Genomic DNA, 24,100 nt, shown 5'->3' on the forward strand with positions numbered 1-24,100 from the left:
CAATCGCTGCAAGATTTATTTATTTATTTATTTATTTATTTTGCCTTTGCTATTGATTATTTTATTTGGTTGAGCTAAAAGATTACAACATGATTTAGTAAATTTAAGAGTTAGTGTCCTATTTCCATCCATTGTATAAGATTGTTTTGGCTATCCTGGGTTTTTTGTTTTTCCATATAAAGTTGATTATTGTCCTCTCAAGGTCTGTGAAGAATTTTGATGGGAATTGCATTGAATCTATAGATTGCTTTTGGGAGAATTGCCATTTTTACTATGTTGATCCTCCCAATCCAAGAGCAAGGGAGATCCTTCCATTTTCTGGTATCCTCTTCAATTTTTTTCTTCAAAGACTTAAAGTTCTTGTCAAATAGATCTTTCACTTCCTTGGTCAGAGTTACCCCAAGATATTTTATGCTATTTGTGGCTATCATGAAAGGTGATGCTTAGCCTTTGAAAGTCGTACCTTCTAAAATATGGAAATATACATATTTTATCTGCCAGCCAATTGCAATATTCTAGTGAGGAGATACTTTTTCTTTAGAGTGGTTGCATATTTTAACACAAGATTATCAAGTACAGAATGTCAATAGTCAACCTTAACTAAAGCAGTCACAAGAATAGCTGCCATTATTCTGAGGTCTTTCAGATATGTTCCTAACATGTTCATGTGCACTCAAAAATGTATTAAACAAACTGGTAAACATTAAATATCTATAAAAATACTTTGTCTATTTATTTGCTAAATAAGAAGAAGTGGGCTGATTGTGAAACTCTCAGTTTCCTTTTCTCTAAGCCAGTAGCTATTGCTGGCCATGAGTGTGCCCTTGCAGGAAGTTGCAAAACAGAGAGAAAAAAGAAAGGCGAGATGGCACTATTTTTCCTCTGGTTTAGACATTGCCCCCAACGCTTACCTTTGCTCCTGGCGACAGATGTAACTATTCAAGAGAGGAAAATGAGGCAATGGAATTGACAGGAAATATGCCCTAGGACTTTGGTACAGCAGGGTGACTGTCACAGAGCTGAGCTGCTAGAATCTAGGCTCCCTGGGAGCTTCTCTGCTTTGCTCCTCACTAGTAGGGATCCTATTGTGACAAGATCACATACTATCCAACTTAGATCTCTCATCAGCCAGGCAGGAATAATGTAGTAATTTACATTACTTCTGAGCTCCCGTCCCTCTTCTGGATGTTGCTAGGCTAATGGTAACTGTACAGACTGCCGAGCAAGAGTTTGTTGAAATGCTGAGAGATTTATAACTCAAATTTAAGACAGTGAGCTCTTGTCACTAAACTTTATTTAGCACAGTGCAAGAAAATATTACATCATATTAGATCAGGAATTGATAAACCATAGCCTCCCTTGTTTTTGTGTAGACTAAAAGTGATGTCTTACACATTTTCAATAAACTGAAATTTAAACTTTAAAGATTGTAGAAATCTGTCTTCTCATTTATTATACTTACACATTCCCCCTGTGTTTGCTTTTGGGTCTGTTAAGTCTAAAGTGTTTATTACCTGTTTGTTTTATTTTGTTGTTTTTAAAGCTTGCAGATCCCTGGGTTGACTGAGCATGGAATTTCTGGCCAGACAGTGAGCCATAGAACTGTCACTTACTGTTTGTTTGACCTTGAGCATAATATTCATTTCCTAAGTTGAATTTCCCATCTATGAAGTGGGCATACAAATAGTATTTACCATAGAGTTAAATGTATTTAATATGCTTAATAAAATATTCATTAGACAGTAAGGACACTACACATCGTAATTATTGTTGTTATTGTTGTTTTATCATAAATTTATTGAGATGAAATAAAAATAACAAAGCTAAGTGTTGATAGAATTTTAAGATAAATAAAAAACTGTGATACATTCTACCATATTATTTGCAGGAATTGCTTTTACTTACTTTAAAGGACATTGTAAATTAAACAATGACAATAAAGATTCATTGAAAAATGGTAAATCTTCTGTTGTAATTGAAGTGATAAAGTCAAATCTAGCTACCTAGAACCAAGACTCTGAGTCTTAAGATTTAATAGATTAAAACTTCGCTTTTCAGAAATTTGCTTGCTGAATTCTGCTCAGTTACTAGAGTGAGAGAAGAAAATAGATTCATAGATTAAATGGATAATTATTTTATTAAAGGGGAATATGCCAAAGACTAAAGGAACAATTTTACCAAGTTGTAAGCTTTCTGTTTGTACCTGAGGTCGGAACTTTAAACTGGTAAAGTCACCAATTCTCTGTGAAACACAAACAAAACAACTTCCCAAAATTTGAGCACATAATGGTGCTTAACTAAAAAAATATATATATAGTTAAGAGATAAAATTGATTAATTAATGTGTGCAATGCAATGGTTTTTAGTGAATCCAGAGTTGTTCTACCATAATGATGATCAAGTTCAGAACAGTTTTATTACTATAAAAACCCATCAGAAATGAAAAACCCCCAGCCCTTTGCAACCACTAGCCTGTTTTCTGTCTCTCTCGATTTGCCTATTGTGGACGTACTATATAAATGGACTTACACAATGTGTGGTCTCTGTGGATGGCTTTATTTTTAGCATGTTTTGAGATTTGTTCACCTGGTAGCAGACCACCAGTACTTTGTGCCTGGTTGTTGCCAATTAATTTTCCCTGTGTGGCTATACCACTTTGTTTGTCTATCAGTTGGTGGATGTTTGAGGTACGTTGAACACCCAAGGTATATAACTCTTGACCCAGCCTTTTCTTTTGGACCACCAACCAGCTCCCAGATCATGACACTGAGACTTATTATTAGTTTTGGATGCTTGGCCTACCTTAGACATGCTTTTTGTCTAGTTCTTTTAACTTAACCTGTTTCTCTTTATCTACCTTTTGCCTTGGGGCTTTTTTAAAACCTTTTCTTACTTTCTCACTGTCTCTATGTCTGGCTTGCTGGTGGCTGGCTGGTTGGCTGCCTTCTGGCCCCAGGCATCTCTGTAGAGCGAATCTAATTGGTCTTAATGATAAACTGTCTGGCCTCTATGGTTAACTAGTGGCTAGCTTCACCCTCTGATCTTCAGGCAAACTTTATTTGTCAGAGCACAAACAAAATATCACTACACGGCTCCCTCTCTTTCTTCTGTCTCCTCTCTTGAACCTAGATTCCTCCTCCTATTTATTCTGTCTGCCTGCCAGCCTTGCCTATCCTTTCTCCTGCCTAGCTATTGGCTGTTGCGCTTTTTATTAGACCAATCAGGTACCTCAGGCAGACAAGGTAAAACAAGTGTAACATGCCTTTTCATAATTAAACAAATACAGCATAAACAAAAGTAACACCCTTCACACAGTTAAAGTAATACTCTACTCAGCAGCATAAACAAATGTAACACATCTTTACCTAGTTAAAATAAGATTCTGTAACAAACTCTTTTTACTCTGAGTAAAGCCTCATTTTGGCACAGCATTGCTTCTGGCCTGAAGTGTCCTCCTAAGGCCAAGTATTAAATATGGCCAAAACATATCCTCAATATTGTTCATAAACCAACAAAATGCCACTGTGATCACGTCGGGCTATTATTTTGTATTTAATTGGTAAAGGATTAATGTCTGCTAATACTGGCACTAGATCAATACAATCTCTTACATTGTTGGGAAAATGTATGAATGTCTCAATATAAAACCAAACAGCAACACCTGAAAACAATTGACAGGAAATTCAGTAGTGAAGCTGGAAATACAGCAACCCCCAAGAGACTGCATACATTGTATGGTACTTTTTATAAAGTTGAAAAACAAGCAAAATTGAACAATGTTATTTATGTACATGTGTATAAGGACAAAACAAATATGAAAAGGAATGTTCAGCAATTGCAAGCAAATTTATGATTTTAGTTATCATGATTTAGTTATCAAATTCATGATTCTAGGTTGGAATAGAAGAGGTGCAATTTAATGTTTTTGGGTTAGGGATGCTGTCAAGGAGTCCATAATAAACAAATACAAAGGACTGTTCTCCATGGATTAATAAAAATATTATGAGCCAAAAATAAAATAATGAACTTACTTTAACTGATGTCTAAGTAAATAACAAGAACAAAAAGCAAACAAATGTTATTACATTGTAAAAGATCAGATAGCGATAATATGTAATTACAATTGTAAAAAGTTTCGCTAGTTATCCTTCCGATAGAAAAGTTACAATTCATATGTATGTAATTTTATAATTACATACATAATCATTTGCTTGCGAATAAAAAAAATAGACTTATTGAGAGTAAAAAGATGTCAACTTGAGAAAGTCTGTCCTGCGGGAACTGCTTTGGTGAAGCCGCTCCAAGTCCTAACCTGTCTAGCCTCAGCTCTAGCAACAACAGACCGTAGCTAGCTGCGGGATCCCTCCACAGCTCGGAAAGAGAGCTCCTAGCGTCCTAACAACACATTGCAGCTTGGCTCACCCTCAGAAGACACGCCCCTAAAGCCTGCCTCACATCCGGGGGTGTGTCCCGCCCTTTGTGGGCGTGTCCACTGCGTGTGTGGGCGTGTCCATCTCTGCTTAGGGGCGTGCCTTCCTGGGAAGGCGGGTCTAGTTCTCGTAGGGGCGTGGCTAGAGGGCGGGCTGGTTACTGAGAGTCAGGCTACGCGTCGCGTTGCGGTGACGTGATCAGCTCCGCGCCGACGGGATCCAGTCGCAGTAGGGCGACTGTGGCAGATTTTTCGCTGAGGGGTGGTGTGCCGCCGGTGGCACGTTACCGGCTATGGAAACTGTGGAGGCGGAAGAGGAGTACGCGGAGGATTGTCCTGAATTGGTCCCCATTGAGACCAACAACCAAGAAGCGGAAAATCTTGACTTCATCATTAAGATTCCAGTCACAATTATCACCGGGTATTTAGGTAATTAACGGTCGCTCCGAAAAGGCCATGAACTGTGCTCTCGGAGGGGGGTCTGCCATGTCTCCTCAGGCACCCGGACCTCCTGTCCGGGGACGAATGTCTTCGAGGTAGGGCTGGGTCTCTTTCTCCTCGCGTTTTTCAAAGGTGGTTTTTAAACCCAGACTCACCTTATTGTCCTTGTGGCGTCTTCTTCTCTGTCTTCTCCTTGTGAAGCTCCTTCACTTCAATTTAGAATGAAAATAATCTATTTAGAATAAAAATAATAAAATAACTAAAGTCGCCTGAGTTTGTTTTCTCATCTGAGAAAAACAACAACAAAACCCAACCGTGTATTGTTATTAAAAGATGCCCCGATCAAGAAAAAAAAAATGGAAGAAAAAAAATAAGATGCCCTGTATGTAAAATGCCACACGCCTTGCTTAGCTCAGGCGATTTGCACTTCACAGGACCCAAACTCTTCCAGCCATTAGTGGGAAGTTTTTACTGTCGTAAACTGCCGCCTACCCTCCTTTCGAGGGTTGCTTCAAAGCCTTGTAGGACATCGCGTTAGAATAAGATCTTTGCCTTGAAGTCTTTCTTAAGCTGGGGTATTGGGGGTACACAGGGGTTCCCCGAAAACACAGATTTGTTAACATGGTGCAGATTTCTGAAAGACAGTTCCTTTGCCTATTTTTTGTTGAAAACGTTTACAAATAGCCTTTTAAAATAGTGCAGGTGACAGGGCCACAATAAGTAAGTGATCAAAAATGCGAATCAAGTGCTCTCAGCCCTGTGTGCTGCAGGTCACAAGCGGGGACTTGGCACACCTTACAGATGACTAAGAAATCACTGGTGCCGCCCGCCACCAGTTGCTTTTCCCCTTATTCAGTAAGGCCAAGTATGTCCAAGATTTTACTTGGGCCTAATTTTTATAAGGGAATAATGTTTTGGATTCCGAGGCTGCTTCATCGAAGTCGAGCGAATTCCTCGTGCAAAGAGCATACTTCAGACATGCCCCTTGGCCCTTCTGCACTTTATTTACTGCTAGGTGAAAGGAGCAATGCAGACAAAGGTCTGAAGCTCTGGGGTCAGGACTAACCCCAGCAACCTCCTTGGTGCTGGCTCCTTGTGCCTCCTTTGCCATTGTTTTCTTCTTTTTGAAAACTTGGGAACACTATTGTCCTCCTACATTTCCTTCTTAGTTTCCCACCGATTGCTCCAGCTTCCACCCTTTCGTTTCATTTCTGTATAGTTTGTTTTGGTGTCCTACAGACAGCTCCAGACTTCACATGTCCAACACTCCATATGCAAGTATCTCCTCAAACCCTGCTCCTGAGATTCCCAGCCACCTGTCGCACTGACATTATCTCCTAACTACAGTAGTCCCGAGTCTCCCTGCTCCTTAGGATAGCCATGTGCTGATACTAGCCATACTGATCTCTACAAAGTGTTGGCTTGATTGTGTCACACCCTTTAGTGGCTCCGCTTGGATGAAAGTTCAGGTTCCTAAGGAGGAGGTCAAGAACCTCTGATCTGCTTCTTGCCTACCTCCCTCGTCTGTCAGATGGCCCAACATACTGAACTCATCTTTTTAAAGCAGTGGTTCTCAACCTTCCTAATGCTGCATCCTTTTGCTACAGTTCATCGTGTTGTGGTGACCCCCAAATAAAATTATCTTCATTGCTGTTTCACAGCTGTAATTTTGGTAATGTTATGAATCATATTGTAAGTGTCTGTGAAATGCAGAATGGTTTTAGGCAACCCCTGAGAAGGCTGAGAACTGCTGTGTTAAAGGTTCTCCTTGGAATATTTCTTCCTGTAACTGCTCTGGCTAAATAGCCCTCTTAGGTCCTCTGGAGTATTTCGTATGTCTCCTGTTGAATGATCAACTTGCAGCAAAATAGCTTCCTAATTCATATCTAAGTTCTCCACCCTGCCCCACTTAACATTTTTAAGATCCATGGAGGCAGTGCCTTAAATTTGGTGCACAGTGGATACTTTGAATGAATGTCAATTATATCTTGATTTTTTTTTCTTCATAGCATGGTTAATTATTAAGCTCTAATAATTCTTTGGAGGAAATATCTTACATTCATAGGTTTCTATTTTGTCATTGGCCTGTACATAATTATGTCCAGGGCCTCTTGTTTTAAGAATTTCCTCATTGTGCCGGGCGGTGGTGGCGCACGCCTTTAATCCCAGCACTCAGGAGGCAGAGGCAGGCGGATCTCTGTGAGTTCGAGACCAGCCTGGTCTACAAGAGCTAGTTCCAGGACAGGCTCCAAAACTACAGAGAAACCCTGTCTCGAAAAACCAAAAAAAAAAAAAAAAAAAAAAAAAGAATTTCCTCATTGTTCTGTGTTCTTAAACCTGGCTCTCCTTACATGTCACCCATTTATGTTGAGCTTCTCATGTCAACTTTTCAAAAACTCTTCAAAGGAAAATAACCTAAAATGTTGAAGCTATTAGTACCCTGGTACTCCCTAACTTTCTCCTAGTTAGACCCTAGGAAACGGGCAAATGTGTTTTAGTAGGTTTGTGCAAACTTTTTAGCATGGCTGCTTGTGACAGTCAAACGTTGGAGACTGTCAGAATGTCCACCTACAGAAAAATGAATGATACAGTCCAATAATTGAACTACACTGCTGTGCGGTTAAAGTGTTGCTGATTTTTGAAAACAATATTCCATTATGAAATTTGGAATCTTTGGTTCACAAGATTAATGTTTTCCTTCTGCTTGAATTAAACAAACTAGGTTTATTGTGCCACCTGCTGGATAAAGTGAGTGTAGTTTATGAATTTCTTGACTGAATAGTCTGTTGCTTGTTATCTCTGCACCCCATTTTATAAAATCAGTTTTATGGTAATAGACTGCTTATGCCTACTAAAAGTAGCTTTACAATCAACCTGAATTTATAGCTAGTTCATGGATGTTGAAATAAGTTGAGTAAGATTAGGGAAGTAACTAAGTATTCTTACTTGAGAAAGGAAGTATGATGTAAGAAATCTACATAGTTTTTTATTTTAGAAGTTACATTTCTTAGAAACCATAATTCATTGTTTCTATTAAGTATAAATTTTAGATGCCCTTTATTGCTGTATTATAAGTTATGGTGAAGGTATATTTTAGTCATATTAAGTTAGATAACTAACTCAACTTGTAAGATTATTTGTAATTATTTACAAAATATGCAGAAGGAATATTATGATAGTTTTTAAAGGTTGTTCTAATCTCTCTTGTAAAGTTCTCTGTACTGTTGTTAGATATGTCTTAAAAATTAGTTTTTGAGTTTTGTTGCTTTAATATATTTTATAGGTGCTGGAAAGACAACACTTCTGAACTACATTTTGACAGAACAACATAATAGAAAAATAGCAGTTATTTTAAATGAATTTGGAGAGGGTAAGTAAAGTTCAGTAACTGTAATATTGCAGTAATACTTGGGATCCTTTATTCTACTGGTGAAAATTAGATTGGATGGTATTATAATATGAGGCCACTATGAATAATTTCAGAAAATTAGGATTACTTTTTATTAAGCTAGCCTGGTGTATGCAGTGTAGTGGGAGCTAGCCTGGTGTATGCAATGTAGTGGGAGCTAGCCTGGTGTATGCAATGTAGTGGGAGCTAGCCTGGTGTATGCAATGTAGTGGGAGCTAGCCTGGAGTATACAGTGTAGTGGGAGCTAGCCTGGAGTATGCAGTGTAGTAGGAGCTAGCCTGGAGTATACAGTGTAGTGGGAGCTAGCCTGGAGTATGCAGTGTAGTGGGAGCTAGCCTGGAGTATACAGTGTAGTGGGAGCTAGCCTGGAGTATACAGTGTAGTGGGAGCTAGCCTGGAGTGTGCAGTGTAGTGGCAAAGGCAACAAGAGAGACTGTGGCTCAGCCAGGCGAGAATCAACTCCCAAAAGTTTGACCTCCACATACAATCTGCCCACATCAAAAACAAGCCCTTCTACCATACATAGTAAGTAAAATACATCTAAAGAGACTGACTGATTGTGGTGCAAGGTTTTCTGCTTTTTTTATCTTTCTTTCTCTTTCTGAACTAAGCTTTTAGCCATTAATAATTGGACAATTCTAATAGTCCTTTTCCAGCTTTTTATTAGTAGATAGTTCATTGTACACTGGTTTTATTTATTATTTCTTATTGTTTTTCTTCATTTTGTACAGTTTTTATAGTTTTGCCTTTTACAACATCCTCAGTCCTTTTTAATGTTTTATATAGCCTAGTATTATATGATTGGTAAAATGCAAGTTATTGATTCACACACCTGTCAGTTGTTGATCTGCACACTTATCTCCTCATCCTCCAGGGCTGTGGCTATTATTAATTCCAAGAATATATTAAAGAGTAGTGGCGAGAGGACGCATCCCTGGAATATTCCTATGATTGTCTTAAACTGATCACTTAGTTCTCCATAGACTTTGACTAATGCAAAGATATCTTTATAAGCATTTTCTAGTATTCTTATGATTTCTCTGGGTACCTGTAGAACCTCATTGTTTCCCAAAGTCCTTTCTGCCAAATGCTATCGAATGCCTTTCTGAAATCGATATAACAGACATATAAGTCTTTTCTGAATTCTTTGTATTTTTCTGCCAACTGCCTTAAAGTGAAGATCTGATCACTTGTGTTTCTGTTAGCTCTGAATCCGCGTGTTGCATTTCACCAATGATACAGCACTATTTGCTAAAAGTCCAAATGAGCTGCAGGCCCTGGTAAATAGAGTGGTGGAAGCAAGTGAAAACCTTGGTATGAAAGTAAACATCGAGAAGACTGAGATACAACACATGGGAAGGGCGCAGAGGATTTTAACACTGTAATAAAGAATCAGAACCTTAAGCAGTCAACTTTGTCTTCTGGGAGGAAACCTCAGCTCAGAGGAGGGAACTATTTCAGACGTCAAGAGGTGAATAACGATAGTGAGGGCTGCATTCCAGGCACCAGGAAAGGTTTGGTCAGCAAGAGACATAACGACAACAACAAAATTGCAAGTATATGAGACACTTGTCTTGAGCTGCCTTCTTTACATCTCTGAAATCTGGACAATAAAACGCTTCTCAGAACAGCAGCTGAATGTGTTTGAGATGGCATGTCTCAGGAGGATTCCAGGCGTCATATGAAGAGGCAGGCTGTCCAGTGAGGACATTAAGAAACATCTTCATCTACAGAAGGAAGTAAACTACAGGATACGACAGTGGCACTTGAGATACTTTGGCCATGTTATGAGAATGAGTGACAGCAGATACCCGAAGACAGCACTGCTTGGAGGAGTGCACGGGATAAGGCAAAGAGGAAGGCCCCAAAACTCTGGACAGACAGCATAAAGGAAGACTGTGGACCCTTGGGTATGACAGTAACACAAGCATCTAGGACTGCCCAGGATAGGAACAACTGGAGAACCGCCATAAACAGGCGGCCCATGCATGCTTAATCATTGTTGGGGCTTAATGAGTGATGATGATGATGGATTATGTGAAACTCTATCATCACCCAACTAAAATATGAACAGAAAATACATAAATGTAAAAGGAAAATCTTTTTTTTTCTATTTAAAACTTTTCTGTGGCATTGGCAACACAAATAATAAAAACCCAGAGACAGATATTGGGGTTCAAGTGGAAGATAAGAAGAGCAAACAGCCAAGCACTAGAGAAGTCTTACCTCTCCCAAGGCTGGGTGACTGCAGACGGAGCCCTGAGCCTCTGTTTCCTTCCATCTTATATTCCCTTCTAGTGCTGGGATTAAAGTCGCGTGATTCCCTAGTACTGAGATTAAAGGTGTGAGCCTCCACCACCTGGATCCATTTCTGCAGTGATCTTGTGTAGCCCAGGGTGGCCTTGAACTCACAGAGATCCATCTGCCTCTGTCTCCCAAATCATGGTATTAAAGGTGAATGACACTACTGCCTATCCTCTAGTGGCTTGGTTTTACCCTCTGATCTTCAGGCAAGCTTTATTTATTAAAACATACATAAAATATCACTATAGGTACATTGTAAAACATTAAACCTATTCTTTTGGGAAACATCTCATGTGTACTTATTTCCCAGGTAAACCTTACTAAGAGACTTTTTATTTGAATAAAAGTTAATTTTTAGATGACTTTTTAAATGGCTTAAAAACCTTTGTTAGAATGAAATAGCATTTTTAAGTATATTTAGAAAAAACCTTATAACAGAAACCACCAATTTAGTGAGGAATTAAAAGGAAAACAATCTCATAAGAGGTTGAAGAATTTACAAAACCCAGTATTTAAAAAAGCCAATCAGTATATTTAGAAAGTTTACAATGGATGAGAAGAAAAATGTCTTCAGAGTAGCTCCTCTATTAAATGGAATCAGACAAGTAAGAGTCTGAAGGAGGAAGGAGATGTGTTTATTAATTTTGAATTTGTCTTCTTAGAAACTTAAATTATTTAAGAATTTATAAATATTTTACGTGTATAAGTGTTTTGCCTGCATGTATGTTTATATGCCACATAAATGCCTTGTGACTGGAGAAGAGGGTGTTGGATACCTTGGAACTGGAATTATAGCCAGTTGTGAGCTGCCATGTGGATGCAGAGAATCAACTCTATCTAGGTCCTCTGCAAGAGCAGCAAGTGTTCTTAAGCTTTGAGCCATCTCTTCAGCCCCTGTTCATTACATTTTCAAAAATTATTTTATTTGTGTGTGTGTATGCATTGTATGCAGGCCCTTTGGAGGCTAGACATGGAGTTAGAGGTAGTTGTCAGCTGTCCGATGTGCCTTGTTGGTGCTAGATCCGAGCTGCAGTGCTCTGCAAGTGCTTTTAATCACTAGCCAATCTGTTCAGCCATTGTTTATTTACATTTTTGAGATAAAGTCTCATTGTGTAGCCCAGGCTGATCTGTAAATTCCTTTGGAGCCCAAATGTGTCTTAAAATCCAGATCCTTCAGCCTCAGGCTCCCAAGTGTTGGGATTATTATAAGTGTATACCATGCTTGGCTCTATTTAAGGCTTACAGAAAAAAAGTTAAAATCATCTAGAGAACCATAATTTAATTTACTGAATTAAACATTGACTTTAGGTTTACTTTTTATTGTTCAAAAGAAGAGAGATTCTGGTTTACATCACAGAAGAATCATCAATATACTACTTCTTGAAACTTAATCTGTTAATAGAATTTGAAGTTTTATTGATTGATTTAGAGTTATAAAAGAATGCATGTTCTAAGCTTTAGTTTCTTCATTGGAATGTACTCCTATTTCTTAACATCCTTCTGTTTTTGCCTGTTCCTGTTTCTAGGGAGTGCAGTAGAGAAATCCTTATCCATCAGTCAAGGTGGAGAACTCTATGAGGAGTGGCTGGAACTTAGAAACGGCTGTCTCTGCTGTTCAGTGAAGTAAGGAGTGGGTTTACTGTGTGCTTGTTGGCTGGTTTAAGATGTCTGTTGATTATATTTCCAGTTTTGATTTTCCTGTGTAATTTAACTGAATTTACTTACATAGCTTGTACCATTGTATTTTTGGGTAGGATATATATTTTTTAGGTTGTGCTTTCTTTAAGTATTTCTTGCTATTATTTTCTATTTGTTTCGTTGTTCTTATTCTTTCATTGAATTTTTAAAAATTATTTTCAGTGTCTTATTTCACATGTAGAAAAAGATTATTCTGAATTTAATATGCCATTAGTCTTATTTCCAAGTATTCAATCTCTTTTTTTCTTTAAAAAAATTTATTTTATGTATGCTGGTGTACCATATTCATGCATGGTGCCCACAGAGTCCAGTGAGGCACTGACTGCCGGAAACTAGAGTGACAGACGGTTGTGAGCCACTCTATGGGCGCTGTGAATTGAACTCTGTTCTTCTGGAAGATCAACAGTTGTTCTTTCCCACTGAGCCATCTCTCCAACCCCTAATTATTCAGTCTCTTTAAACTAAAAAATAAATGACTGTCATAAAAGAGAATAACCATGGGCTGGGAAATGTCTGTGGATAAAGTGCTTCCTTCACAAGCTTGAGGACCCAAGTACTGACATGGAAAGCCAGGCAGGGCAGTATGAGCTTGTAATCCCAATGCTGGGTAGGCAGGGAGACTGGTAGATTCTTGGAGCTCCCTGGCCGGGCAGTCTAGGTGAGAGACCCTGTCAGAAAAAGTAAGATGGGAAGCCATTGAGAAAGACACCAACGTGTCCTCTATATGTACACATGTGCATATACACATCATACATGCCTACACATACAAACACATAAGAAAGAGGGAAGAATCAGCCAAGTCTGATGATACAGATTTGTAATACTAGCTACATGAGAGGCTGATGCAAGAGGATCCCAAATTCAAGGCCTACCTGGGCTACCAAGTGAGTCAAAACTAGCCTGGGCAATTAATGACATCCTATGTCAAAATAAAAAGTAAAAAGAGGATTGGGAATGTAACTCATTAGTAGCATGCTTGCTTAGCATATATGTGGCTCTGTGTTCAGATCTGAGAATTAACACATAAACACACAGAAACAGGGAAAGAACCTTATGTTAAATATGTTAAGTGGTTAGGTTATTACTTAAGCTTCCATGGGCAGTGTCTTTTTAGTTTCATAAGCTACCATTGATCCTAGAAGAGTACCTGACATAAAACAGCAACTTGGATAAATTATCTAATAAAATAAGCTCTTGGATAAATCATCATAGTTACTACTGTGCTTCTGATTTTTCTATATTATTTCTAATTGTGAGCTCACAATTATTTCTATATTCTAATTGAGTTTCTCCTGAGTTATTTACAATTTTAGATGTTTGACACCAAGTCACAATTTTCTGGAAAGAGGAAGTAGTTATAAATATTTTCTTAACCAAAGGCACCACGTTCAATATTTACCCTAGCTTTTGGAATTAAGGATAAAAAAACAGGTAATAAAAGCCTGTAATCCCAGCATTTGGGAGGTGGAAGAGGAAGATTGACAGTTCCAGGTCAGGTTGAACTGCATAATGAGAGGTTTTTTTGTTTTGTTTTGTTTTTTAAGGAAATTACACTATACCCTGATTCAGACTAGAGTTAAAACGTTTGCAGCAACAGTGTTCCTTTAATTTCATATTGAACTACTCTAGATGATAAATTTCATCATATTTATACTGGTTTCCTTTTATAAATCTGTAAAATAAATATTGACTTTTGTTAGATAACATTCTCTTTGCTTTTAATTTTAATAAAAAATTAACACATCATATCTGCTGTATTTGCACTTGTTTTCTTGTCGTTGTTAAATATTGGACATTTTATTAGAAGCTTAAGAAGGAGTTAAATTTGTGTGTACCTGAAAATATTTTTGTGTTGTGACTATTTTAAAATGTTCAGGTAGTCAGTTATTACTATATTTTTTGTATTCTCAGGGACAATGGCCTTAGAGCTATAGAGAATCTGATGCAGAAGAAGGGGAAATTTGATTACATACTCTTAGAGACCACCGGACTAGCAGATCCTGGTAAGAAATAATATTATTAGTAACCAGCATATAGTTCTTCGATACCTTAGAGAAATAGTTAAAATGAGATTCAATGTTTATGTGGTGCATATCCATGTATGTATGCATATTCTAATGTGAATGGGCGTTTTATCTTAGGTATTGATGATGCAGGGTCTCTCAGTGAGCAAAGAGCTGAGCTTGTCACTTTTGCTGTTTTGGCTATCCAACTTGCTTCAGAAATTCCCTATCTCCAGTCTCTTTATTTACTTTCCTATGATGGAGTTGCAGGTAGGTGGCCATGCCCACCCAGCTTCTGTGTGGATGTTTTGGGTCTAGCACTTGACTAGCAAGTGCTTTACCTGTTGAGTCATTTCATCAGCGCTAGCGCTTTACTCTGCATTTAATTTTTGCCGTTGTTTAAAGGAAGAGAAATTCTAGCTTGTGTCACATGAGAGTTGTTAGTGTACTTCTTGAGATGGTTAAGCTGTTAATAGAATTTAAAATTGTATTAATTGACTTAGAGTTATTGGTAGGAATAAGTTATTTTTTTATAAAGATTTATTTTATGTGTATCTATGTGTATGTGTTTATATGAGTATGTGCCATATGTGTATAGGTACCCAGAGAAGCCAGAAGTGGGTGGGTATTGGATCCCCTGGAACTGGATTTACAGGTGACTGTGAACTACCTGACGTGGGTGCTCTTGAGATTGGGTAGGACATCATTGGTCATTAAGATTAGTCTCCAGGGGTTGGAAAGATGGCTTGGCAATTAAGAGCACTAGCTGTTCTTCCAGAGGACCCAGGTTCAGTCCCCGAGCTCACCGGACAGCTCATAACCATCTGTAACTCCAGTTTTAGAGGATTCAGTGTCCTCTTCTAGCCAACTTGCCCTCCAAAGCATGTATGTGGTGCAGATATATATGCATGTAAAGCACTCATACACATAAAAAGTTTTAAAAATAATTAGACCCCTAATGTTTGTATAATACAAACATCAAAAGTCACTGATGTCAGGCCCCAAACAGATGTGATCTGATAAAAAATGTGGGAATTTGTTTTTTATTTTCAGTTATTTTTTCCTACACTTTATTTAAGGACATTTTCACTTTTTATTGTGAATATTTTTTCTGTCATATTTGGTTCTATACTAATGAGACCAATTTTCTTCATAATGAGTTTTATTTTGTTCTTTTAACTAGTCTAATTTTCTTTTTTAAAGTATATTGATTCGTTTATATATTTTTGATTGCAAGGAAAGGGGCTTGAGGGGGTGAGAGAGGGAGAGCAAATGAATAAATGAGAATGAATATGAAGGTGTATGCTGTGATACATGTATGGAGTTCAGAGGACAGTCTGCAGGAGTCAGCTCTCCTCTCCACCATGTTGGTCAGTTCTCTTCACCATGTGGGTCCTGGGACTGGAACGCAAGTATTAGGTTTGGCCGTGTGCAGTAGGGTGCACCCTTGCCTGCTGAGTCATCTCTCTGGCTTCTAGTTTTCTGTTTTTGAGTATCTTGCACATGTTAGGTAGGTGCTCTACCACTAAACTATACCCTTAGCCCTATTTTAATTGTTCTGATGTATCTTTTGCAGCTGTGTTTACTCTGATAATCTTATGCTTTCTTTATGTCAATAATCCTCCTCATACTTGTTTCTTATCTGTTCCTAACTATTGTAAATTAATTTATTGGCCAAACAATGGTGCTATTAAATTGATTCTAAATATAGTGATACAAGGCCTCAGATTATTATTCTGCTCTTTTTTTGTCTTCAAGCTTGTCTTTGTATTGTTTTGCTTTCAGATTTTTTTGCTATAAAGAGCTACTTCAAATTTTATTTGTTTTATTGAATTGTTTCCTTGCAGAATGAATTCTTTGCAATTTGTCATGCTAGTAAGTTACTCCTTTTTTCCCCTTCCTGACATTTACCTGTGTTTCTTTTTCTCTGCTGAAATCACATGTGTACTTTTGTGTCTGGTGTGGAAAGGTCAGAGGACTATCTTGTGTACATTGATGAGGAATTCCTTTTAATATCTTAACTATATTACCCTCCCCCCCCAATTTTTGAGCCCCAGTTTGAAAGCTGAGTATTACTGGGACACATGAAGAGGGAAGCTGTGGAAATGGGTGACCAGACAGACTGATGAGATAAAGTGGCCATTAGCTTCTGGCCTCAAATATCCAGTATGGCTGTCTTGGGTTTGTTCCACTCACCTAATAGTACATAGTCAATCCTTGCTGCTGTGGGGCATCATTAGACCTCATAGCTCTTCTTCCTTTTGCTCTTAGTCCTACAAAACAACTTCTCCTGACGTAGAAGTGACTAACACTTTTTAGTCTTGAAATATTTGTTATTATCATTGACATTCCCTCCCTTACTGCTTTCCAGTTAGTCCTACATCTTGTCTTTTGGGAAGATGTTTCTGATTAGTATTAGGATTTTGTAAACTATTCTTCTGCAACCTCTTTTGGGGGTGGGAGTTGAGTTAGGAAAGGCCACAGTAGCTCTGTCTACAGTGTTCAAGTGCTGTGAAGAGGCACCATGATCATAGCAACTCATAAAGGAAAACATTTAGCTAGGGCTTGCTCACAGCCTCACAGGTTTATTCCATTATCCTCATTACAAGGAGCATGGCAGGCACATAGGCAGACTTGGTAACTGAGAGTTCTGGGCCTGACTTGAGCATTTGAAACCCCGAAGCCCATCCCTAATGACATAACTTCCTCCAACAAGGCCACACCTCCTAATTGTTGCCAAGTAGCACCACTCCCTAATGAAAAAGCATTCAAATATGTAAGCCCATAGGGGTCCATTCCTATTCAAATCATTACATTCACATAGAACTTTGTTTCTAACTTTGACTATTACACTTCTAAATCTTTGGTTAGGGACCTGATCTTGTTTTTTTGGTTGTTCTGATATAATTTTGATACTTGCATCAAAATTTCTTGTTTTATCAGGTTTTAAAGAAAGATTCTGTAATATAGTTCAGAATTTCTCAGCCTTTACACAAATGATGTTTTGGATGGCCAGTTATCTTCTGTGAGGAATACTATCCTGAGCATTGTAGAATGTTTAACAGCATCCCTAGTTCTGCTTACCTGTAGCATATTCCTAGAAGCAAGTAAAATTATCTCCAGACATTGCCTAATATTCTTTGGGGAGAAGAATCTCCTACTCCATTCTCTCATCTTTGCTATTCCTAAGCACCTATATCTATAGTTCAGATCATTCTTTTTTGAGCATCCTGTAAGAATTGAATCAAATGCAAATGATGTTTAAAATAAAAGCAGTAGACCGGGCGGTGGTGGCACATGCCTTTGATCCCAGCACTTGGGAGTCAGAGGCAGGTGGATCTTTGGATCTTTGTGAGTTCAAGTCCAGCCTGGTCTACAAGGGCTAGTTCCAGGACAGGCTTCAAAGCTACAGAGAAACCCTGTCTCGGGGAAAAAAAAAAAAGAATAAAATCTGTAATACACATTTACAATTCATCCTCATTAGAAGTAAGACATAAAGCCATTTATTTGAATAAAATAAAGCCATTTATTTGAATAAAAAGCAGTGAGGTTTTAAAGTTATAAAATTGTGATGCTAACATATTTGGCTAAGTAAAGAAATTAATACTTTTTGTATCTTATTGTTTGGTATCAGGAAGCTATAAATTTACTTTTTCACCTTTATTAATTAAAACCATGTTTTTAGCCAAGAAAGTGGAAATAATTCTTATTGGCAATTCAGTTGTTTCTCGCTTAGGAGACTGACACTCTCCAGTTCTTAGCTAAATAATTGTCATTGTAAAGTAATTTTCTTGAAGAGGACAGACATTGATTCTGCTCCTGTTACTCACAAATCCTATTTCAGTCAAATTGGAAAACTGTTAAGTTTTTGGGGAAAAATCAATAGGTATCAGGAAACCATTAGATCTTGTGGCCCTTGCTATGTCTTGCATGAGTAATCACTGTAAACAGCTGACAGGTGTTTCACTGTTGACACAGAGTGATGCTTAGCGGGACCACATCTTGTCAGAGTAGGCAGACAGCTTTGGACAGTGGGATGAGTTCAGTTGTCCTTGTTTGCCCCTGTGCTCATTCTTTTAGACAGCACCATCACTAACTGGGACAGCCATGCTTTCCCTTGCTGTCAGTCTCCTTTTCTTGTTTTGTGGCACACCAATCAGAATATGTGGTTTTGTGTTAAACCAGTTCCTGTCAAATACAAATTTTAATTTGTTTCTTAGAAATAATTTTTCTTCAGATGCAAATTTTATGCCCAGTACTAAGTAAATATATGGCAGTGAGTACCACCAAAGAACTTGTAACTTTTCTTGTTCTTTTTCTTCTGTAAAGATTACAAGTGAATTTATTTTGGGCAAGTGATTTTTGGAGTTAATGTGTTTTATTTGTTTTTCCTTGGGAGGAGTTTATTATTTGTGGACTGTAGGATAATTACATTCAGGAAATAAGAAAAATGTCCAGTGTATACTCAGCTATTGTGTTGTATTTATTGATAAATTATTTTGGCATCAATAGAAGCATGTGTGATGAGGGCCCAGATTTATTGTTTGTAGGGAAAGGGAGAGGAATGGGATGACTGCAGGTCTTGAAAAGCCCTGTCACTGTAATTCTTATAAAAACATTGAAGTGTAGGTTTAGTGTGTGTGTGTGTGTGTGTGTGTGTGTTTAGCAGCTAATCCCACTGGTGAAAAAAAAAACACTGATAAAATTGTGTTTTGCAGAAATACTTTATTTGATGAATATTATCATATTATGTACTTTCAGGTGCAGTGGCTTCTATGTTTTGGGTTGATGCGGAGTTAGGGAGTGATATTTATCTTGATGGTAAGTTAAAATAATTTATTTTAAAGAAAGATTTATTTTATGGTTGAGCTCATTTTGTTTATATTGCAGTTTTAATTCTTACATCATTGTTCTTTTTAAACTTGTTTAATTTTTGATGAATCAAATTTTTGATCATAGGGATTCCAAAGTTCTAGACAGTGATAAAGCTGGATTGTTAGGGGTTGCTCTCAACTCTGCCAGGACCTCTACTAAAACTTTCCTTTCAGAATGCTCTGTAGACTGCCGTGTCCTCTGTTGCCATGACACACTTAGTACAGTGCTAGAGCTTTGTAGGTAGTCAGGAAGACAATGGAAAGGTTATATTCCTGCTTTCATTTTTACTTGAAGAATTCAGAATGCTGTACAATACATACACTACTGAGCTCTTGTCAGTCTATATAAAGTCTTGTAAGCTTGGTACCACTTTCTTATTGTAGCAACTCTGGTCACTTTCCCCAGTCGTTTCTCCTTTATATTTCTTTAAACCAGCCATGTAGACTATCAGGTAAGAATCATTGAAGATGGGTTTTATTAGGAATGTAACTTGTTGAATTTCATAGACATTATCACATTTTCCTGTTATATTTTTAAAAACGATTTGACATATGTTTAAAAATTGCTGAACTAATTGATCTTTTGAGAATTTAGGTACTAGCAGAGTTTAGGAATAAAGTGTCTTAAGATGTCTCAGATTCTTTAAATAATAATTTAAATATTTAGAAAAGCCTCTTTTTGACTGTGAAAATAAAAATAACCTATCTCGTATAATTTGTCTTATTTCTCTATGATTATGGAATGTGCCTTAGTTTGGACTTTAAACTTTTAAATACCAAAGAAGTTTTATTTTATTGTTGACTTAATTTTTAAATTTTTATTTTCTAGTTTCTTAGAAACAGAGCTAGTCACTCAATATATATTTGAAACGTATTTGCACATTCCTGAGATTGAGTTAATTTGCCATATTGGTAAGAGAAATAATACTTTATTGAATTGTATTTGTGAACTGAAGGTGTTTTAATTTTCCTTCTCAAGTATAGTTGCATAAAACTGATAACTTTAAAGAGTGACTACCATGTTATTTCTTTGTAGGTATCATAACTGTTGTAGATTCAAAATATGGATTGAAAGTAAGTTGAGCAAATATAACTTGCTAATTGTCTAATGTAGGAATGGAGGGATTAGTTTTATTTTCTGTTTCTGTTAAACTTATCTTAAGAAAAACCTTTTTCAAAATAATAATTCAAGTAACATATACACTTTGTGTGTGTTTATATTATGTGGTTTTAAGCTTAGTATTTATTTTAGTCTTGTTTCATGTTGTGATAAAAATTATAGTTACTATAATATTTTATAATAAGGTTATAGAGTCAGGATAAACTTTGGATATGTGTTACTTCTCACTAGAATCCATTCCTGCTATTGGCTTTTCTTTTTTGTAGAAAAAAATCAGCTTAATAAAATATATGAGTTCTTAGTTTTTGTTAACTATTTGCAAACACAAACTATAATTAGTTTCCTAAACAAACTACTGATTTATTTAATTTTGAAGAAATAAAAATTAGTACATAATAAGAAGAGATTCTTCATTAAATGATACTCTGCTCTGAATGCTTTTGTTAGCTGCTGAGGTCTTTAAGTATAATTTTTATATATAAATTTATATATATAAACACACTCAAATGCTTAAAAGATTATTGCTGCATAAGATGAAATAGCACGACCAATTTTCAAGTGAACTGAGGAAAATTTTAAAGAAATAGAAATGTTGCGAAAGGCATTGGAGAATAAGCTTATCTCTGTCCTAGCACCAACCCCCTCACCACACCTATCTGAGCATATGGATTGGGAACAAAGTAGTAATTTCATGGAGGTTGGGTATGGTGGCGCCCACCATTTGTCTCAGAACTTGGGAGGTAGAGACAAGTTGATGTCAGTGAGCTGAGGACAGAGTGATCCACATAGTGAGTTCCAGGCATCCAGTGCTACCTAGTGAGAACCTGTTTTAGAAAGCACACAGTTTCTTGGGAGTTAAAGTTCATTTAAACATTAGTTGAGTATTTTACCCGTTGATGTATCTAAACTTAATTTTTATGTTCTTTCTTCGAATTCCTCAACAAAATGATGTTGTGGGAAAATTGATCAGGTTTGTCCAAAAGTCTACTTTACTGGCCCATCATACCCCCAACTCTCAGTACCCTAATTTGAGACATTTGAATCCTGTTCTAGAGTTTACAATTTAAACTTATGAATAGAATAGGACTCAAAGAAAAATTGAGTTAATATTGAGAAATATTAGTTTTATTCAGAAAAATTCTAGTGTGTGTGTGTGTGTGTGTGTGTGTGTGTGTAGGCCCTACTGTTTAGCCTAGGCAGTCTTGAACTTGGTATATAACCCAGGCTGCCATCAAACTCATAATCTTTCTTCTACATCTCCTGAATGCTTATAGTTGTGGGTCACTAACCTCAGTGGGTTTCTTAAAGAAAAGTTGTAATTTGTTAAAAAAAAAAAAAAAGAAGCATAGATTTAACTAGAGGCATTCAGATATAGAATTAGAGGGAGGGAGGAAAAGAGAGAGAAGCAGACTGACTTAGGAAAAGGACAGTATGTACCCTTGTGTGGGTATGGGCTTTTCAATAGAAAAAAATTATGTAATGGCTATTTTTAAATTATATTTCAAGAAAATGTGAATGGAGATAGTAAAAATAAAAAACTCACTAGAAAATTTAAAGTCCTCATTTTGAACATTTTTTATAGGTATGTTTGAATTAATTTCCTCTTTAAGTTGATTCACAAATTTGGAATACATAAGATAGCAGCTAGGACATTTTATTTGCTTTTTTTGTATAGATTTAACATGCTTTACCCAAAGTCAAACTCTAGTGTTTTATGTTTATAGAAATAATTTTATATCTAGTTGTATACAGAGAGGAATTAAATAAAGTCTTTACTGGCATGAAAAAGACCCCTAAACAAAGCAATGTTCTGAATAATGCAAACACAGTATATGTTTAACCCCTTGCCACCTTGATAAAACCTCTTAAATTATTAAATCAATATACCTACACAAAACTGACATACTGTCAAGATAATGGAAACTTTAGATTTTCCAAGTCAGATGTCAGATAAATAACTTTGCCTTTATATAAAGAATTTGCTAACTTGTCCAATTCTTCTGGTTGCAAAGCTTGACCTCAGTAGCTGCTTGTGATTCAGAGAATTCTGAGGCAGTACAAGTAATGACAGTTGGATAATGGGCAGCAATTTAAGGGTGTCATGCTTCACAGAGCCAGCCCATCACAAGTACAGCTGAGAAATGGTACCCTGTGGCCAGCCAGCCAAATTGAAACTGAAGTGGTAATTGATATCATAGGCTATCACTCTAATGGGATTGTCACCCATTGATCTGAAATATTCATTTTTTAATCATGGGCAAAGAATTGGACAACTTAAAATGACAGCTCTCTGTTTTCAAGGCTTGACATTTAGGCACTGACATTGTTCTTTTCAGGTCTACAGATGTGACAGCATTTAATGCAATAGAATCAATGAATGAAGTTTACATAGAAAAGGTCAACTAAGAGATTTCTTTCTGAGTCTTCTGTTGTATTGCACAGGCTATTGAAACTATCCAGTCAGAAATCAGTTTGGCTTGGAAAAGTCCAGAAAAATAAATAGACTGACATTATGTGATAATTTTTTCAAAGCTGAGACCACATTAGATCGCTAACCAGTCCTCGTTAAAAAGAAGAAAAGAAAAGAAAAAAAGTGCTGTTATTTCTGACCCTTTTCTTTGTCTGATGTCTGACATCTTTGACATTGTATTTGTTTCCGCTGTGGTCAGCTCAGTTCTTTCTTAGTTAATGAATTTTTAGACCATTTTGATTTATTTTCTTTGTTTGCTCCTGCTTTTTTATTTCTGCGGGAAAGAACTTTTGTAGCTCAAGTTGTGACTATGGTAGTAATTTATTTGAATGATTTTTTTTTATGTTCCCCAACTTTATTGAGCCATAATCAACAAATAAACATTGTATAGATTTAAGGTATGCAATTTGCTACCCTAATCTGTCTGTTTATATGTTCTAAGAACATTGTGAAACAGTCAGATACTAATCTTATACATCAGCTTACATAGTTACCAGTTTTTGCTAGCATATAGGGTTAGATCAATTGGGAAATTTCTGTTGTTCCATCCTATAGTCCAAATTTTAGTTGCCATGCTGTAATTAGCTTTCCAGAATGAATTTCCAGAACTTACTTCTGAGAAACTAGAACTTGTGTACATTGGCCACCATCTCACCTCCTTATTTTGTTTGTTGTGGTAGGCCACGTTGGGAGTTTGAATGATTATTCTTTGAATATTTTGGTTTGTTGGGTTCATTAGTACTAAAATTATTATTGCCTTTTTTGAAATATAAACAAAAGCTGCAGTCTCTAGCAGAGATGAGGAATCCTTTGGAGATAGGTGCATTTATTTTTTACTTTTATAAAACTTTGCATTGTATGCCTATATAGGTAGAATAGAACATCAAAATTTATGTTTTTGTTATTTTATAAATGGAAGTCTGACTTATGACCAAGTATCTTTTGAATAACACACAAGGTTTTGGTATTTTTCTAGGCTTAACTTGGGGAAGTAGGACTTTCATAAGGGAAATATCAGGCTGATACCCAGAAAAAAGTGCCAGTATACATTTGCTCCTTTTTATACTTAGAAAGCTTTCATAGGTGCATAGACAGGGCATTTATCCCCTTTTCTATTATTACATATGCTTGTAATCAAATTGTACATATTGGCAGGCTTTTATTTTGGGAAGTTTTAAGTTACTTTGTTTTTAATCTCTTTATGTGTCTAGAGGTAAGCAAGTGTTAATCTGTCCCATTTAGCTCTGAGTGAAACTTTATCTTGGATAAATGACTCAAAACATTGTAAGTTGCTTTGTGAAACTGCCAAGGTTTTTTTTTATTATTGCATTTAAGAAAAATTTAAAGTTATT

The 24,100-nt window shown here is 36.7% G+C and overlaps 1 protein-coding gene across 2 annotated transcripts in view; it reads left to right on the forward strand.

Moving 5' to 3' along the window:
- Positions 1-4,646: 4,646 nt before the first annotated feature.
- The window catches only part of LOC130879814 (zinc-regulated GTPase metalloprotein activator 1), a 42,854-nt gene continuing 23,400 nt past the window's right edge, over positions 4,647-24,100 (forward strand). Inside the window, exons 1-6 of one of the 2 annotated variants that reach the window (XM_057778650.1) lie at positions 4,647-4,858; positions 8,154-8,240; positions 12,110-12,206; positions 14,193-14,284; positions 19,046-19,105; positions 20,195-20,232. In XM_057778650.1, coding sequence (XP_057634633.1) covers positions 4,723-4,858; positions 8,154-8,240; positions 12,110-12,206; positions 14,193-14,284; positions 19,046-19,105; positions 20,195-20,232 — 510 coding nt within the window. In that variant the 5' untranslated portion in view covers positions 4,647-4,722. Of the gene's footprint in view, positions 4,859-4,930; positions 4,966-8,153; positions 8,241-12,109; positions 12,207-14,192; positions 14,285-19,045; positions 19,106-20,194; positions 20,233-24,100 lie in introns of those variants that run through there. The other variant, XM_057778651.1, reaches the window with a different exon arrangement.

This window comes from Chionomys nivalis, chromosome 8 (genome assembly GCF_950005125.1).
Source record: "Chionomys nivalis chromosome 8, mChiNiv1.1, whole genome shotgun sequence".
Taxonomy (NCBI): domain Eukaryota; kingdom Metazoa; phylum Chordata; class Mammalia; order Rodentia; family Cricetidae; genus Chionomys; species Chionomys nivalis.